This window comes from Balearica regulorum, chromosome 14, assembly GCF_011004875.1.
Source record: "Balearica regulorum gibbericeps isolate bBalReg1 chromosome 14, bBalReg1.pri, whole genome shotgun sequence".
NCBI lineage: Eukaryota > Metazoa > Chordata > Aves > Gruiformes > Gruidae > Balearica > Balearica regulorum.
Genome location: NC_046197.1, coordinates 18308273 through 18327100, shown reverse-complemented (window position 1 = coordinate 18327100; position 18828 = coordinate 18308273). Strand labels below are relative to the sequence as shown.

The 18828-nt window shown below is 41.5% G+C and overlaps 1 protein-coding gene across 1 annotated transcript; it reads right to left on the bottom strand.

The window, feature by feature from the left end:
- Positions 1–3101: 3101 nt before the first annotated feature.
- On the bottom strand, positions 3102–18738 carry SAR1B (secretion associated Ras related GTPase 1B). Its single transcript, XM_075767025.1, has 7 exons — positions 18570–18738; positions 13894–13967; positions 10257–10376; positions 9382–9447; positions 8723–8826; positions 8435–8566; positions 3102–6980 (listed from the first exon to the last, which is right to left on the bottom strand). Exons 2-7 carry the CDS (start codon positions 13949–13951, stop codon positions 6864–6866), a joined length of 597 nt encoding a protein of 198 aa, XP_075623140.1. The 5' UTR covers positions 13952–13967; positions 18570–18738; the 3' UTR covers positions 3102–6863.
- Between the last annotated feature and the right edge of the window lie 90 nt (positions 18739–18828).

Sequence of the window (18828 nt, the reverse complement as noted above, 5' to 3'; positions counted from 1 at the left end):
GGCAATTCAAGTTACAAATCAGGAAACAAAAGGATATTACAGAAGTGGTAACAGCAGACAGGAGGACTAGAAACAGTCACAAACAGAGCAGGGAGAAGGAGCAAGCAGATGGGACATATTTTCTATAAAAAAAAAAAAGCTCGAGTAAACATCTCATTTTGTAGGAGCACCCAAACGTCTTTACACCAGTGCTAAACGTGTCTCAGATGCCAGTAACAAAGCTTAGGCTCTAAAAAAAGGCAAACTATATTATTAGCTCTGCCTCCTGTTCTGACTAAATGCTGTTTCTCCAGGCAGCACCCAGAACTCCAGCTGCTCTCCCTACTGTAGCTGCACATCTGAGTTTCTCCCGCAGTATCTCCTGTAATTATTTATTCACCAGTAACGCAAAAGCTTTCAATTTTCTCTACTGCAAACTCCTGATTTTTTTTTTGCCTTTAAAACCTACTATGAGCAGACTTTCACTAAATGTCCTCTGCAATTTCACACTAATGCATCTCAGTAACAATATTTTGAACAGGTTTATTTTAAACCTCGTGTGTGTATATGTAACTATACATATATATTTATATATTATAGATATATTACATACATGCACAGCAAGAACTAGAAGAGTTAAGTGGCACATACAGGAGTCTTCCTTTCACAGTTCCAATTTATTGGAACCTAAACCAAAATCCTGCTCTAAGAAAGCAGAGAGAAAACACATTCAGGAACTGGGGTTGGAACCAATAGTCTAGGCTGAACTCAAAAATCCAGCTTTGAGTGCCAACAGGCACGAGAAAGCTTAAAATACAGTTTTAAGTTTTGCAGCTCGTGCTTATCTCTGGTCAGAAGTCAAGTGCATTGGAGAAGTGACCTCAGCTTTGTCCTTGGGGAACAGTCGACCAAGGATCAGCAGTTTTCAGTGACTTCGCAAAACCCAGCTTAATTGTAGGATACTGGACAGATTTCAAAATAACCTGACAAACACTGGCATTGCCATAGCACACACAGACTGGTTGAATACAGCTCCTATCACCACCCAATTTCTCTCTCCCCTTTGCTTTCACAAGCACCAGTGTTTCCAAATACCAGCCCTAGGGTCAGCCCACAAACAAGCTGCAGCAGAGCAGCGTTAGGAGCCCTGTTCGTAACTGTTTTCCCCCTTACCTTGCTGGCAAGAGGATGTTTTTTAACCTGTTTAATTTTTCCCTTCCTCCTTTGCACAGCCAGGAACCTGGTCTAGTATTTCCCAGAGATGCTCGCACAATCCACAGGCCAACCCCTGCGCTGTGGTCCCCGGCGCTGACCCTCTCCTCCAGCTTACTCGCTGCCTGATTTCCTGCTACCAGCAAAGGTTTTAGGTTTCAACAAACCTTTAACAAAGATTTTAAACAAACTCTAACTTAAAACAAATTCCAACCTTCCTCTCAAGAGCCACATTCTCACTGCCAAGCAGCCTCCTTTGCTCAGACACCCTGTGTGCTACAGAACCTGAACCACTTCAGATTCTCTCGACAGGGTAAGATCAGGTTCCCTCATTAGCTCAGCTTCCACACATCCCATTGAAAGCGCCAGCCCCATCCCTTCCCAGACCAGCGGCTTGTCACAGTACACCCCTTGTCAACAAACCAGCTGTACCTACTCCTGGGTTTGGGTACTCAGGTATCATTAAATTACTGAGATCAGGTCTCCAACAGCTCATCTCTGCCCCAAGCTACTGCCGAGGGTTTGCTCCAGCTAGTGCCACTACAGGGAGTTAATCAAACCACTCTGACAATAAAGTACTGCCTTTACTGGGGAAAATCTAACTGAACAATATAAATTCTTACCTGCCTGTGCCAAAAGCGAGCATTTGGTCCCAAATACCGAGAGTATGCCTTTAAATTTTCTCCTTTTACAAGGAGAGCATTTATTTACACCGCACATGTAGGCAAGAGAATCAGAAATTACAAGCAGATCCAAGCTTTGCACCCACTCTACACATTACAAGTTTTTGTGCTCTTTTCACTTACCTACTAGATATTGTCATGACTGGGTGCTCCACGCTTAGAGCAGCTTTGTTGCTGTGACCAGAGGTGTACAAGAGGAGGTGACCCAAACCGCCACTGATCTATACATGGTCCGCGTGGTATCTTCAGTAGCCTGAAGGCTTCTGTCCTCTCTAGGACACCGACAAGCGGCACCCAGGTCAAGGGACATTGCTTCATTCCACATTGCAGGTGGCTGCTGCGTTGCTGCTCTTATTCAGGCAGTGACCAAGTATGACTTGATCCCTCCGGACCTCACTTTCTTCACAGGTTAAACAATGAGAACAGAACCCTTCTGCCTCGCAGGAAGCTGAGGCAGCATTGGCAGGTAGAAAGCTTTGAGATGCTGGAATGAAAGGCATCAAAGGCTCTAAAATGTTACTATAAATTTCTTACTGTGATGGAACACATGCCATAAGAAAAACAAGGGATTTTTTTAAATCATTATTTTACCGTAACTCCTCACCACCAAACAAGTTTAATTCTAGTTCAAAAGCAGTCAAGTAAGAAATAATTTGAAAAGTGTACACTAAGGAGAACATATACTTAGGATTGGAAAATAGGTCTGTCTCACAGTAGGTGAGACTTCCTCAATGGGCTGAGTCAAACAGGGTTGAGCAGCCTGTTTGCTAAGCACCTAAACCCAGTGGGAACCCCCACTCACCACAGTCCCTCCAACACCACGAATCCTAGAGGGCAGCTGCATTCTAAGGCAGTATCATTTGCCTGTAAGACTGGATCCTTCTATCTCATTTTGAAATTGCAACAAAGGAAAAGTCAGTTTTTCCATGCTCGAAAAGTAGAGGATTTGCTCCCGTGCACACAGGAACAGACACCCTAGCAAAGAAGGGACTGAATTATTATTATACCCTGCTGAAAAAAACCAAACTCACTACTAGACCATGTACTAAGTCAGCATGCTTTTTTCCCTGGTTTCGATAATCTGACAAGAGCTACCTGTTTAAAACTCCTTTTCTTCAAATTCCAAATCAGAATTTTATTTTCTATTCCTGATACTTAAACTTCAAGCATGGAATAGGATAACATAACAAACACCAGATTAAGAACATGCTTAAGAACTCTTTCATCTTTAGCTTTTTTTTGGTGCAGTTTATTATATAAATTATGCTTTTAAACATTTAGAGCACTCACATTTCAAAACAAAAAATGTTTAGATCCCCACTGAGATACTAGTGCAAAAAGTGGTTTATCTAAGTGCAGATAAGTTACACGTCCCCGCTGGCAGCCAGTGGATCAGGCTGTTTTCAGTATAACTCCCAAGTCCATAACTAACAATTTTGTTATCTACACTACATCTGAGCACGTTGTAGTCAACAGAAATATTGAACTTTGGTAAGTAACAACCAAATATTCCGACAGTACAAACAAGAGAAGAACAATTCAACTTCAAGCAGACCTGGGACTTCACTGGGATTGGAGACCACCATTGTCATTTTTCTGAGCTGACTTTAGGTGTAAGTTATAAATAAGAGGATGCCAAATGTTCTATTTGACATTCAATTCCAATTATTAAAACACAATAAAGCTCACGTGCATGCAGGTTTTGTATTCCAGTGAATGCCACAGGTCATCTTTAGCATATCACAGACAGTAGCTGAACACCAAATACAGGAATATTAATGAAATAATCTTGATCTGGCAAGAGAATAAATGAGAAAGCTCGAAGATCCTTCCCATCTCCAGTGCCAATAATTGCTGCTGAAAAATGTATTGTCAGGACTGAAATACAGCAACGCCTCTCAGTTACACAACACATACTAACCCCACAAGTTTAAGTAAATCCAAGCAAAATAAATCTTATTCAACTCATAGATGCTGGCATATGGGGTCACTGCAGTGAAATACAGGCCACTTTGTCAGAAGTGGTTATTAGTATCTTAGAAATCCACATTAATTTCTGTTAAAGAACTGTTGTGATGTAAAAACAAAGTGAGACACTTCATAAATGTCATCTTTATTCATGAGTTTTGTTTTTCACATTCTTTAAAGTGATGTTTAATTGAAATCTGCATAGTCAAGAGTGCAAAAAAAGAATTCATAGAAGTCAGACCCAAATGTGAATGTTGCTTTAAGTTAAGAGTGGTCACAATCACAGGAATAAGCAACCTCCAGAATAAACGGCTGGAGAAATGTGGAAGGGGCAGGGATGAAAACCACCAGAAAAAAAACCCTCTGCTCAGTCTATTTGTCTGTTAATGAAGTCTTCACACAAAGACACACAACACCCATTCACATTCATGTGCACAACAGAACATCAACTACAGAAGAAAGATACTTCCTCTACTGAATGAAACGAAACAGAGCGAGATCATTTGTCTTTAACTGAGTGTTGATCAGCTATTCCCACAACAGGAACCATTACAACACCCAGGTGTATAAACACAAGGTCCAGATTTCTTCATGTCCTTATTACACCACACTGAAACTAGCATCCTACAGTGGGAAACACAAAATCTGAGTACTTCCATAATACTAAGAATTACTCTTAACACCCACTTTTAAAGCAGTATCATCCCCCTTTTTTTAATTCTTAATACTATCATCCCTTTCCTCACTGCTAATGTTATCTGCAGTTGGAAGAGCAGGTGAAGAGGACCTCTCAGTGCCCACATAACGGCTCAGCCCGTGGAAGCAGTCTGCAGCAGAACACCTCCACCTCCAGCTTCATTTCCATAAGCACAGGCAACACAGTCCCAAGTATCCCACATCAACACCACAGTGTGACTGCAGGTAGTACTTTTATTATTTATACCATCTACTGATTTAGCTGTTGCTCTCGGCATTATAACCATCATCACAAAAATCTAGAGGGGGGAAAAAAAAAAGGCATGTCCCCTACATAACAGCTGTAGGTAGTAAAGACTCACATATTGTCCACACACCGGTGAGAGGCCATTTCTTACCTCCGGTTTTGATTTATGCCACAGAGACACTACTCTATAGCTGAGCACTAGTGTAAATGCAGAATTCTCTTATGTTGGTCATTTGGAAAAGCAATCCGATACCGTCACTCAACTTCAGCATGAACAAACTAGGCTTAACCCTCTGCATATGACTATGCGGTAATAAGCTTCACTTACAATTTACGTGAGTTAGGTTCTGAATTATTCATCTTATTCAGATGCACAATCTAGGAATGTGGGGAATATTCAATCATACAAGTTTGGATCTGGGCAAGGAATAAATCTCATTTATTCACTATGAGCCTACAGGCTTTAAATCTGAGATGCAAGTCCAGCAGGTCAAGAGAAAAAGTTATTTATGAAATCAAACCAGTCAGAAATACATTTGCTGCCCTGGATATTGGAAACTTAAGGCCTGAAGTATTCTGGCGAAGACTTACAGCAGTGAGTAAAAGGGATTCAGCAAAAACATTTGTAGCAAGCAGTTCGTACTCTTACAAGGGGGAGACAAACTACATAGCGAAACTCAAACCCACCACGGTGAAATTGAGACTCCAGGGCTGAAACCCTACCTGCATTTGACAGGTTAGAGTAAAACCTCCCTGGCACATGGAACCACCAACCAGAGCTCTGTAGCAGTGTCAGCCAGCATCAACAAGGTGTTGACCGACATCTACCACAACACCCCTCCTTCATGGATAACCTGCTTTCTCCTCAGGGAACTAATGCACTCAAAGATGGGGAAAAAGTCAGAAGTCTGGAAACGAGGACTGCAGATAACCAAGTTTTACCCCAGAAATAAGCCACCTGGGCAGCCAGCAGCTGGTACACTGGCCAGGTTTCAGGGCTAAACCACAGAAAACAATCTTGTCCCAGTTCAAAACACCAAAAATAAAATTGGCTGATTGGGTATGGGCTGATAAATTTTCACAAGCAGCAATGGCAACTATTCCCCCCCTTCCTGGCAATTTCACAGGCAAATCTTCTGGCAGACCCCAAATCTAACTAAATTAGGAACAGAATTTTTAGCACAATGGTATTCGTAATTTCTCCAGAAAACAACCTGTATTTCTTGTATCGCATCAGGGGTTTAATTCAAGAGACCAGTAGAGTAAGACCACTTTTGACATTAGTTCAAGATTGCCATTGTCACAGGGATTTACATTATTTGTACTTTTTAAAGGTGGTAGTTATAAGGGCATTGGATTAGATTTTTCTTTTACCAATGAAAAATCCTAAAATAAATGCAATTTGGTAGTCTGACAAAAGCCACCTTAACTCTAACATACAATGAAACTACTTTGTGGCCTTCTGTGTTTCAGGAAAATATCCCACATATTCAGATCATCAGGCAGCCTTGCTAGTTAAGACACATTAAAATGAAACATTTTCCATTAAAGTTGCCAAAAACCGGATTTAAATTTATTGCATGACGTTGCATAAGAAAGTATATTATTGAAAACTGTAAGGCATCATGCAATTATCCATCAGCTAATTATTTATTATTCCTTGAAAGATGGTTATATACTCTAAAGTTATAAAACCAGTTTCAAAAAAGTACATAAAAAAATTTAACATAAGCATTAAATATTTTTCACATGTTCATCGTTTTTAGCTGTTAAAAAGTGCATTCAAACATACTGTACTGGAAAGTTGCTCTGACCAAGAAGTGGTGCCGGAGACTTGTTAAATTAAAAGCTGCAAAAGAATGTTGTATGGGATTAGAAAGCTCACAGGTTGTGAAACTTGCTTGAAATAATTTTTCAATCCTCACACTTACAATTTAGCTCACATGATATAATTAGCTAAAAATGTGTATTTTTATAACTAAACAGTCAAATGAATTCAAGTTACGTACACTGAGTGATCAAATAAGGAGCAGACTTAATATTCAGACACGGGACAATGTACTGATGCGATTTTGGCATTAATCAATATACTGTGCCATCCAGCGGAAGCCTTCTCCATAGCCTTGTCTCTTTAGCACACTGCACATAAACACTTCTAGCGGCCTTGCGTTCAATTCTTTCAATGGTATACTGCCCTGCAGAGAGACAGAAGTATTCCAAGTTACAGTATTGTGATAAAAAGATGGCTACTTTACAAGGACATTTGTCTCTGTGGAATGCCATCATTTAAATTGTGTTGGATACTAGAATTTTAGAAAATAAGTTAATCTAAAACATGTACATGTTACTAAGATTAAGGTCACTTCAGCATGCAACATATTTTCATCTGGAGAGGGTGAAGTACATGAAACCAGAATACAACAGCAGGCACGTGCACAGAGAATTGGAGAGCTTAGACATGGTTTTCAGACAGTTCCCTGCTCTGTTTCTAATAGCTTTCTGACCAGATAAAAAGAGCATTTGCTACCAATTGTAGGACTAACCATAGCAAGAGGGCAAGTTGCTTGCTTGCCAAGATCAGCACAGTGCAATAAAGCTGTTGCTCAGCTGGAGATTCACAGTGGTATTTATACTTCACTGACTACGTGCGGTGTTGTAAAAACCAGGGCAAGATACAAAAAACCCAATAAAAGTCAGTACTAAGTGCCTGCAGCCCATTCCATCTATTCTAAAACTAACCAGTGCAATTCTCTTTCACATGGAAAACAAGAAGGTAAAGATTTATTCTCACTCAACCTAAACTCCAACTGGCACTGAGCTTTAAGGGAAGCATCTAAGAGTAAATACTCTTTAGACGAAAAGAGGAATTACAAGGCCAGGTGCACTCCTCAGCAGAGCCACAGTGCTGGATGTCTAATAGGAGCTGGGACAGAAGCCACACTGGAGCAGCTTGCTCAGCTGCAGAGAGGTGTCATGCCTTTCCAAGGGCAAAGGACAACGGAGCAACTTGTTCCTAGCGGCCAGTATCCAAATGTCTCCTACAAGTAGTACACTGTATTTACTTTAAATTAAGAAGAGCTGAAGTATCACAAAGATCCATAATATAAATCTGCCTTGTTGCTACCGACGTGAGTAGGAACTTTTTTTCCCCCCCCTCACAATCTACAAACTCAGACTTCTACAATGTTGTAAATCTATTTCTAAGCTTTAGGTAAACATGTTAACTAACAAATTGTACTAACTCTGCACTTTAAATGAGAAAAGTCACTTACTGAAAGACTTCATCCAGTTTTCTCTTATAGCTCTCACTAGAGCTATAGCCTCTGAAAACTTGCTCATCCTTTTAGAGTACTACACAGGAAAGCTGAAGTACTAAAAATTATGCTAAGTACAATTATTTTTCTCCGAAAAAACATGGCATTGAATATGATGTAAAAAAGTTGTAGTAGAGATGCAGCTAATGCACACACACGCAGAGACTCCTGAATTCATTTCATATACAGTTATTATGTACAAAGTACTTCATAAATTAAAACCCATTTATTTTGTGTAGCTGAAGTGAACTGCAGTCAACACATAAATATAAGGCAAACAAACTTCCTGGCAAAAAACCCCCAAAACCACCAAAAAAAAAAAAAAGGATTGTTACCTTTCCTGTTGTCTGGCCGTACAGACCAAACATTTCTCGTAACCTCTCTTCACTAATGGCTTCAGGTCTGTCAATTTTGTTACCAAGAATTAGGATAGGCACATTAGCAATAGTTTCATCTGTCATTAGTGACTACAAAGGAAAAGAGAAAGGAGGAAAGATTAATTTAGAAGGTCAAATCGCTACTACTCATGTCCAGGTGGCAGCAGAGCTCTGTTGGATACTGGGAATTTGAGCTTATTTCTTAGAAGTTAAAGTTAAAACTTTGAAAAACTTATTTAAACTTACATCAAGTTCTTCTTTCGATTCAAGCAATCTTTCATGATCTGCACAGTCCACCAAGAACACAATGCCATTAATTGCAGGCAGATAGTTCTTCCACACTCTGCGAGCTACAGGGAAGATGTGAATTAAAAACAAAAGGAAGTTATCCCAAAATTCAGAGCGATGCACATCCGTAAATAACAAGCAACAGGGTTATTTTGAAGTCTTAGCTTATGTTGCCAGTCTTCAGGATGCAATTTCATGTTTTACAAATCTTGAAATCATGGATCAAAAGTATCATTCCCTTTACTGTTATCAGCACTTTATCTATCCCACATGCACACTCATGTACTGAAACATTTTGTGTTTCCCCAAGCATTATGTCAACAAAGGTAAGTTTGAAGCATAAAGCTTACAAGTAGATATAAGCTATTAAAGTACAGAATCCTCTGCAAAGTACAGGTATCTGTCCAAAGTTACTGCTCTACTGCAGCTCTTCCCAATTTGTATTTGCAATTTGTGATAAGTAACGGAGACAGACAAAAGAGCAGTGAATGTTTTTTGTGCTGTCAAAGACACTATGGGAAGTTGATCTCTGCAGCATGGTCATATTTCTGATCCAAAACAAATGGACTGTAGACAACTAACTCAATTCAGTGAAGTAGGTCAATGTATTCCCTTACCTTGAGCATGTCCACCCAGATCAAAGGTAGTGAAAGTCATGCCAGCAATTGTCAGCTCTTCTGAAGCTAGAAATACACAGAATTATGTTCTCTGTGAAGATTATGCAGTGCATTAGAACAGCCTAACTTTCCAGCACGTAGATTCTACTTTCTGTCTTGGGTCTTTTCAGTATTTTGATACTCAAGAAACAAATCAGAGCAATACATTTTCTCTCAAAATCAGTGGCATGCTTGTTAAATTGTTAATAGCATTTTGTTGTTAAAACACGTGTGAAAAATCTACAATGCTAAGAATAGCAGAGAATATTCGTACATTATTTATCCCTACACATTACACAAACAACAGTTGGCTCTGGCATCTGGTTTGCCACAAAGATGGCATTTCATGTACAATACTGCTCAAGGCTTCTCCTCTTCACATCCTTTCCCAATTTTTTACCTCCTTACTGGACTTCACCAATCCACATTTTTAACCTGCGTCGAACTTTTTCCTCCTGCGAGGCTACCAAGATAGCAATTACACAGCAACCTCTGAGCCAAAAAAAAATCAAAACCATGTACAGAAATGTTAGTTTTCCAGCTGCGCAGAGAAGCTGCTCCCAAACACTGCAAGTCCTAATTTTCCACAGCTTCTGTAATCTAGACTCCCAGCTCCATCATTCTGCTTGTTACCTCTTAATTTTAAAGTATGGCACATTGAACTATCCTATACATGTTTTTTTATGAATATTACTTGAACTATCTACAGATGGCAATCCCAGAAATTCCTTTGTCTCTCCCCAGTTACACTGTTGGTCTTTTGACATGTAATCAGATCCTGCTTTTCCTGCAGCACTAACTACTTTCTAGCTATGGAACCAGCAATATTAACTTACTGGGATGTAACGTGGGGACATGCTGTCCCAGTCTGTCATCTTTGAGCATGTGCAGCAGCGTAGTTTTTCCAGCATTGTCCAGTCCAAGAAACACTAGTTTGCCCGATTTCTTGTACAGTCCTAGAACAAAGGAGGACGTAGTGACTAATCAGTCAAATTGGTCGGAGTTCACTTCTGACACTAGAGATGCTTTTGCTCCCAGGAGCAAAGCGTTACAGTCACAGTACAAAATACAGAGTGGCCAAGCTCCACCACACGCTTTATCAATGCCCTTTATCCGCATTCTACACGTACAAACCACATTCATGCTTACTCATGTGACTGCTGTACTATGTGTACCACATGCAGCTTATGGGATTCTTGGTGGGAGAGAGGCGCACAATTGATGTAAACGTGTTACTCATGTAAATGCATTTATATTATCTTAGGAAAACCAGAACAAACCAGGACTAAGTTTTGGCAGCTTACTCTGCCCCAGTCAAAGGACAGTTTTGCTCACAGGCGCTGGAGAGGGGGGTGTGTGGGTACAGTGCTGACAGTGGGCTTAAAACACGGACCATCCTGAACCTGAACAGAGGGTATATTGTTCAGCTACCTCCAATTATGACAAACTTGTTCGAGGCAAAAAAAGTTCAGACCTCAATGGGCATATTACAGAGAAATTAATTTCAATGTCAATAGTCACAATTAGTATGTGTGTGAATTTTTTTATGTTGGTTCGTACATTATTTTGACAGAAAGTAACATTCACGCATACCCTCAGCTAAATTGTCTGGATATATCCTGAATGGCATCGTCAGGGCAATTCTGACACACTTGCTGTCATGTGATAATGCTTTCATAACAGGAATAAGAGATTTTATTTTCACCAATTGTCATCTCTATAAAAATGCCCTTCCCCTTTTCTTCCTCTACTTGTAACCCCAGTAAATGCATCAATTGCTGTAAAGGAGAGGAAGGATGCATAAAACACAAACACTCTGTTTTCTTAAGTTTGAGATTATCAAGGAGTGATTCTCTTAAACTTGCCAACACCACATCCTATGCCAGGATTATTTTTCACTGCTTCAAACTGATCGACATTCAAAGTAAAACATTTTAAAGACAAATTTAATTTTAAAAAATTCACATTCTGTATGGGAAAATTACTGAAGCAAGAGTCTCATAGCTTTGCAGAGAGAGTAAGGGAAAATTTTCTCCTTAAAAAAAGTCAAAGACCTGTGGCTGGATACTACACACTGCACATCTCCTTAGGAACCACTACTGACCCCACGGCCTTCACAAATGCTGAAGAGAGCTGAACACTTACAGAGTGTGTGTGTGGGGGGAAATGTATGTGCTGAAATTACATTTCTTTAAAAGCAAAACTGGGCTACGTTCCTAACAGAATTCTCTCTTCTTTCTGCAAAAGAACTGCAAAATACAGCCATATATTGTAATGTGGGAGTTTTTAAGTCACCAGGATCTTTCACTACATAATGTCATAGTATCGCAGTACTTTGCAATACACTGAAGAAAAGTTTCTGTATCATCACAGTGGTGGTAAAAACAACAACCTTTTGTGAAGCAGACAATCCAATTTCACTGTTAAAGCTCATCCCTGCAGTCCCTACACATAACTGCACCTTCTCCCGTAAGCAGAACCAACCCTCCCCATCTGCAAACTACGCACCAACACCGTGCACTGTGCCTTGGGGCCACTGGCAAGCGGCTGGTGGCCGTCCAACGGGTGCACTGACAGCTGCCCTGGGTCTCTCTATTTGAGGCTAGCAAGCAGAGCGAGCCAGTAACATCAGTTTCTGCAGCCCTGATTTTTCCTTCTTATCTAATGTGTTGTCCTCATATGTGTTTTATTTGGTGGGATTTTAAGCGATGCTGTTGCACAGGTGGCTGCTCAGACAGCCCTGCAGATGCTGAAGCATTATGGGGGGATACGTGCCTTTGCCTAGCTGACCTTTACACTGCTGGTGTTTGCTCACCTCTCCCCCTGCCTTTAAGCTAATCTCTGGGATCGCATTCCAGTGGAACGTGTTTTGTAACTTGCAGGAATGAATATTCTTTCATACTCCTCAGCCTGTTTCATTAGTGACCTTTATTACTACAGGTACAGTTCTTTCAAATACAACTCTTACTTCCCAAACTCACCTTCTCACATGCCCAAGTATATATTAACTATTAAACTACAGAGAAAGGAGTAGGCAAACATTTTCTTATATTAACTTACGTCACAGGAGAAACTCTAGTTCACACTTACCTTACGAGTTAAACAAAATTCTGCTAGACCATAGTAAAACAGTATTTTTGCCACTCAGTCCGGGAGCCTTTGCTCCCAAATCAGGTGCTACTGCTTTCTCTGAAACATTTCACACTTCCCAAGTGTCTTTCATGGAAACACAAAAACTAGCAGCAATACTTCTGCCATTAGCTATACTAAGACCACAGTTTATATATATTTATATAAAGATTCTTTGTGCGTTCTAAAATTGTAGGTGTGCTAAGATGTACTTCGTAAAATGATCTTATCAGCCTGCTGATAACTGCGGGGAGTTTCCCAAATGTTATAATCAACCTTCTTCAACTGTAAATGAGAAGGAAAAGAGAAAGTGTTTCTTCTAGAATAAGAGGGACACATTGAAAGTAAGCCTCCTTCCTACTTCAAGCTCCAGTATCTTTCGCCAGAATTAGACTTTGCATGCCCAGGACTGGGAAAGCAGGCTACTTGCAGCAAATCACTGCTTGGCTAAGAAAGAGGAGATAAGAAAGATTAGTCAACTTAGTTAAAATTTCACTGGCTAATATTTCGATAGTAGGCCAAGGGTCTAACATTCAGCAAAAAAGTTTAAACTTTCAACTGATAAAAGGTAGGTGGCACAGCTTGCCATGATTCCTTAATCTCAAATGCTTTTTATCCACTTCAATAAAATCCTTCCAACTTGTAAATTGTGCCTTTTACCTATGTGATCTGCAACTTCTATCCCTTTCTTCAGTATCCTAACATTTCTTTTCTTCCAGGTTGTTTTGGTTTTTTGGAGGCTTTTTTTTGTTTGTTTTGTTTTGCACAAGCTAATATTACACCTCGGATCAATATGGATTGCAGACTCTTTTGGCCAGGGAATACTGTCCTGAGGCTCTTCGGCAGATGCCAGTGAGGCCTCGTACTGATTTCAGTGACACCAGTCACAGAATAATGCACTGCTGAACATGTGCGAGGGCTTCAATATCCAGCACTTTTTTTTTTGTCAGTCCCTCGTATTTGGATTCTCAAGTGATATCTGCATGTACAAAAGAACTAAACTAAAATAACCGAGTTCAGTTCTTTACAGCAGAGAAAAATCAGGAGAAACTCCATAGAATTACGCCAGCTTAAATGTAGTATGATTAGAAAAATCAAACCTATTATGTTCATGAAAGAAAATATAATGTTTTCAAGAGGTTAAAGAATTAATGTAAGACTGAATGAAAAGCACACTCTGGAAGTAGTATTGATAAGTGAAACTTTTGTTTAAGTGTTACTGAGTACACACCAAAACAAATATTATTATTTAACAAGCAGCTATGTTTGAAGATAACAGAGGTGAACAGACATTTTATACAAGAATAGCAGAAAGGAAAAAAAACGCAAACAACAAATACTTACCTAAAAACTGTAATACACTACTGAAACCACTGTAAATCCAATCAAATATGAAGGACATATCTGAATCTTATGGTCTGAAATAAACAGAAAATATAATGCATTTAAGACCTGTCAGTACAGCACATTAAACATTGTAAGATATTTACAGATAACAAAAGTAATTCAAAGTCCTGGGTGAAAAATAAAAAACAATTTAGTTTTGCTAAACTGTATCATAGTCCTGATCAGTGACCCCACAATGCATTAAAAAATTATTGTAGAAATGGAAGACAGAATCCAGACCTTGTGATTCAACAGCAAAGACCTTCTCCTCCCCTTGGAAAATGCCACGTGGACAGAAGTCTTTGCAAGAAGTAAAAACAATTTTATCTTAAGTACGGTTTGGTGGAGGCATGTGATGTTCCACTGAAGATTTCAAATGAGAACTTCACATAAACTTTTCAGGTGGGAAAAAGCAGCACTTTTGAGAGGCCAACAGAGGGATGTCAGCGCAGAGTCAGCGATCCAGCTGCCCTTGGAAGCTGCTGCGTTTTGAAGCAGAGGTGATAAGGGGTGAAGAAGTTTTGTTAATCTGAATCCAGAGACGTTTGATACCAAATAAATTCCTATTGTCTGCACATAACCCGTTCGGCTTGTAACAGGAAACAACTACTTAGCACAAAGCACTGGAATTGCCATTCAAAGATCGTGACCTCCTGTACTGTCCTGCACAGGCTGCCACAATTAAAACCTTAAACACAGAACTTCTTTTTAAAAAGGACTCTAGAACACCATATTTTCCCACTGAATTCTTTCAGCTGAGATTCAAGAACAGAAGCTCGAGCTGAGAGGCAGCCAGGATGACCCTAACCAACACTCTAGTCGTGCCATACAACCGTCACCCAACTTCAGCCAACCATCACAGGCAGGACATCTCTAACTACCAGGATGAAGCTCTGTTACTCCACAAGTACCCTTTCTTTGTGGTATGGTTAAAAATAAATAAATATAAGGCCCCTATGCTCATCTCTGGGAAAGAAGCAAGTGACCAGGATGGATTGTACAGCCTGATGAATTCAGTTAATTGTTCCTGCCCCAGAAAAAACCCTCTGCCACCAAAGGCGCAGCCACAGCAGAGGTGTCGGAAGAGTTTTGCACACCTTGGGTGCCTGGGAGGATGGAGAGCGCAGAGGAGGAACTGCCGCTACTGCTGAAGTGATGCTTTGGGGCACAAGAATAAAGCCATCACTAGGTTCACTGCGCAGCCATAAGCAATTAATTACTTAGCTTTCATCTTAATTTCCTCATTATCTGAAGTGAGGATAATCACACTGAAAGCACCAGTTTGACATAGTGAATTAGTATCTAGCATGAAAACCTTGTGAAAGACTAAAGGGCAACATCCTTAGAAACATTTAGCCAGCTAATTCCTACTAGGGCACGTAACCCCTGCTAACATCAGGGGATGGGAGTCCGACTGCCCTCGAGAAACTGGACTGCACTCAGTGCAGCTGGCAGAGGCATCCACGCTGCTGGAGGCTGTCCTGCTGCACTCATTTCGATGCTGCAGCGGTGCCTTGGGGCATCACAAGATGATTTTAGGGCAGCCCTGACCCTGGAGCACAGGACACAGTAGTCAAAACACAGGTCATAAGCAGATCAAAACTGAGGCATCTGTAAACAGCAATTACACTCATGGTAACAGAGTTTCTCCACTCTGCAACAGGAAGTATATTACAGAAACATGGAAAGAGGAGGAAAGAACATTTTAGGTATGTTTGCTTGCACTGGAACAAAATCTATTCAGATGACGAGGCACTAGGAGTCTTGGTTTCTCCACAACTAACCCTGAAACCCTCACCCACGTCCGACATTACTCTGAACAACTGCTCAGCTGCAACAGGCACAGATTTTAAGAATACAAATCAAAAGCGCTTGTCAATGCATAAACACCCAGTTACACAACGTCACCACTGAAACTGTCCCTTGCATGGCTAAAAAGCAAAGGTCAAGAATAAGCAAACACGGCAGAACATACACGTCAGCAGATTTATTTATTGCTTGAGCAAAATACCGATCGAGAAAAGCCTCTGTGGGGCTTAGAAAAACGATCGACTCAAATAACCTGTAAATCAGGGCAAACAGCGTGATGTAAGAGAAGTGCTCAGATTACTGAGGTGAGAATAACTTCACAGCATTTAGTTCCATTAACCTTTTCCATCTATTAAACTTATGGATGAAACAAAAAAAAATTCTTTATGTGTTACAGAAAAGGCTTTGATGGCCAAGAGTCAAATGAATCTTAAAGTGAGAACACGATTACTCTGCAAACACAAATGAAGTGGCATTAATACAGGTTCAACCTCCATCACCACAAATTAAGTGGCTTTAGAAACAGAGCACCCAAAACCACCCAGAACAGTCTCTGTATTAGCTGGCAGTGCTTAAAGGGAAATACTTTTAAAATGGGGAAAAAATGGACAGCTAATTGTAAAGGCACACTGGTAATATTTGAATAGAGATATTAAATCGACTCTTATCACACAGGCAAAGTAACTACATAATTCACAGGAGTGTCAAATCAAAGCATTAAAAAGCTCTAGTGGCTCTGCATTGCATTAGTATCAAGAATTGTTACACTGCTGAGACATCCAAGTCATGGAGCTACAGTGAACTGAGGGAAGAGCCGAGGCTATTCAGCGTACATGGACTCAAACTCTCAGGCAACAACTGTTCACAAGCCATGAGGAAAACAAAAATACTATTTTAAGGTTATTTTAAGGGTTCCCTTGAAAATAATCAGTTGCAAGCAGATATAAGCATTTAATAAAAAACTGTACTGGACACAAGACAATCTTTTGACACCAACTACTTTTACAGACATCACCAACTTACTCCTTGACAAAAATACAAAAGTTAATTTTCTAGCATCACACCAACAGCAGATGACTATTACTTCAAAATGTCTTCAACAACCCTGGATAACATGATTTCATCAGCAAAGCATCATTTGGTAACTCCCAAGGAGCCCTGTAAGCCACTCTATAGACCAAGGAGATGGGTTTGCTCACTGGAGACCACTTTGACCACAGGGATGAGGAATTCCCACCCAGTGGCTTTGGTAACATCTTGAGCCAGCCTCCTGAACGGAACATCGCTGACAGCAAGCAAATTCACTCACGCTTATTTCTTTTATATTCTGAAAAACAGGGATCTTCTTCCCCTACTCTGAATCTGCATTTTTCCAGCTAAAAATTTATCGTTTCCCTTCTGAACCAGTTAGAATAATGCTTACTTCCAAAGTCTGTGAAAAATTAGATAAAAGAGGATATCAGGCTTTTCAAGACAGTTTTAAATTCCTCCATGGAATAATTAGGAAACAAACCAGCAACACCCAAGCAGAAGAGCTCTTGCAGTAACCAGAAACGCAATGTGCTACACCTGGGTGGGTACTGTCAGCAAGAGTTAGGAAAGAAACCTCTGTTCAACCTAACTGCACCCACCCTGCACCCCAGCTGCCGTATGACCGAGATCACGACCTGCGAGCAAGTACTTAAAGTCTACTGCTAAGGGTGTATCTAAGCACAATCACTTAAAGTTGTAATTTCACATATGATCATTTTAACATCGGAAAATGTTACCACGGACAACAAAAATCAAAATCCCCAAGAAACTCAGTGAATAAACTGGTATCTGCCTTCTCCAGTCCAGTTTATTCTATGATAAGAAACTGCATTTTAAAAGTTGAGGAAAGGGAAGGAGTTTGAAAGTGAGGTAACAACCGATTTTCTTTGGATTTTAATCAGTTTTTTGATAGCAAGTCCTCTTTGAGATTTCAGAAGGAATAATCATCATACTGGACTGTTACTAATTGGGTTGAAAAACAGAAAGACTACATACTGTACAGTAGATAAATTTAATTGCATTTTATCTTTTGCTCTCAGACAGCCTATTTTAATTTAGCAAAGATCTTAAGCACATTTGAAAGAGTAAAGCAAAGAGTTTATCCGTGATGACAGCACGGCAACACGGACACCAGCTCCTGCAGGCACCTGACGCCACGGTTCACCTGCAGCCTGGCTCACAATTATCAGCTCACATTATCAGAGTTGGCCCTAGTGCAGCAATGACCTTATTGATTAGGAATAAAATATTACATTGGAGCACAAGTATAAACTTACTCTTGATCTTAAAAGTTATAATCTCTGAAAAAAACAATAAGACTTCGTGTAAGGCTTGGCAGCTCAGTACAACCCGACAGACAGCCGCGGAGCAGCTGGAGGTTACGAGGTAACACAGCGCACTCCCGAGCTACAGACCCCCGAGCGAGGAACGGGCCCCAGCTACAAAGGTTCTGGCGGACAGCCGTGAGAGGCTCTCCCCGTACCGGGCCGGCGCCCCCAGCCCCGGAGGCCCGCCGAGCCCCAAGGGCCATCCCCGGGGCGAAGGAGAAGAGGGAACGGGAGGGAGAACCCCCCCCCTCACAGCGCGCTGCCCACGGACCCACACAGGCCGCAGCCTCCTCGGGCGCGCAGGGACCTACGGCCAGGCCCAGCCGCGGGCCAGAGGCCGCTCCCGGCAGGGTACGAGGGCGGCCCGGCACCCTGCGGGGCTCGCCCGGCCCCTCCGCCAGCCACCAAGGGCGAGGCCGCGGCCCCCGGCGGACAAAGCCCCTCACCGCTCCCCCCCCCGCTCACCTGCCGCTGCCGAGCCTGAGGTGCGGGCGCTCCGCTCCGCCGGCACCGACACGCAACCCCGCGGCTGCGCCCCGCTCCACCCCCACGCAGCTCCTTCCGGGCCCGGCCGGACGCGTCACACACACCGCAGCTGGGCTGGAAGCCGGGCTCAAGGCACTGGGCTGGGCTCAGCGCTCCGCCCGGCCGGCGCAGCTCTCCGAGCAAGAGCCCCGCCTCCCTCACGGCCCAGCCTGTCCCTGCCCCGCCCCTGCCCCCTTAA

Excerpts from the sequence above, each read along its gene's own strand:
- SAR1B (XM_075767025.1), bottom strand. The coding sequence starts at position 13,951 with ATGTCCTTCATATTTGATTGGATTTACAGTGGTTTCAGTAGTGTATTA. Across the intron at positions 8,567-8,722 it reads AATCGAAAGAAGAACTTGAT|TCACTAATGACAGATGAAAC; the intron begins GTAAGTTTAAAT and ends TTTCCTTTGTAG. Across the intron at positions 6,981-8,434 it reads ACGGCCAGACAACAGGAAAG|GGCAGTATACCATTGAAAGA; the intron begins GTAACAATCCTT and ends GTCTCTCTGCAG.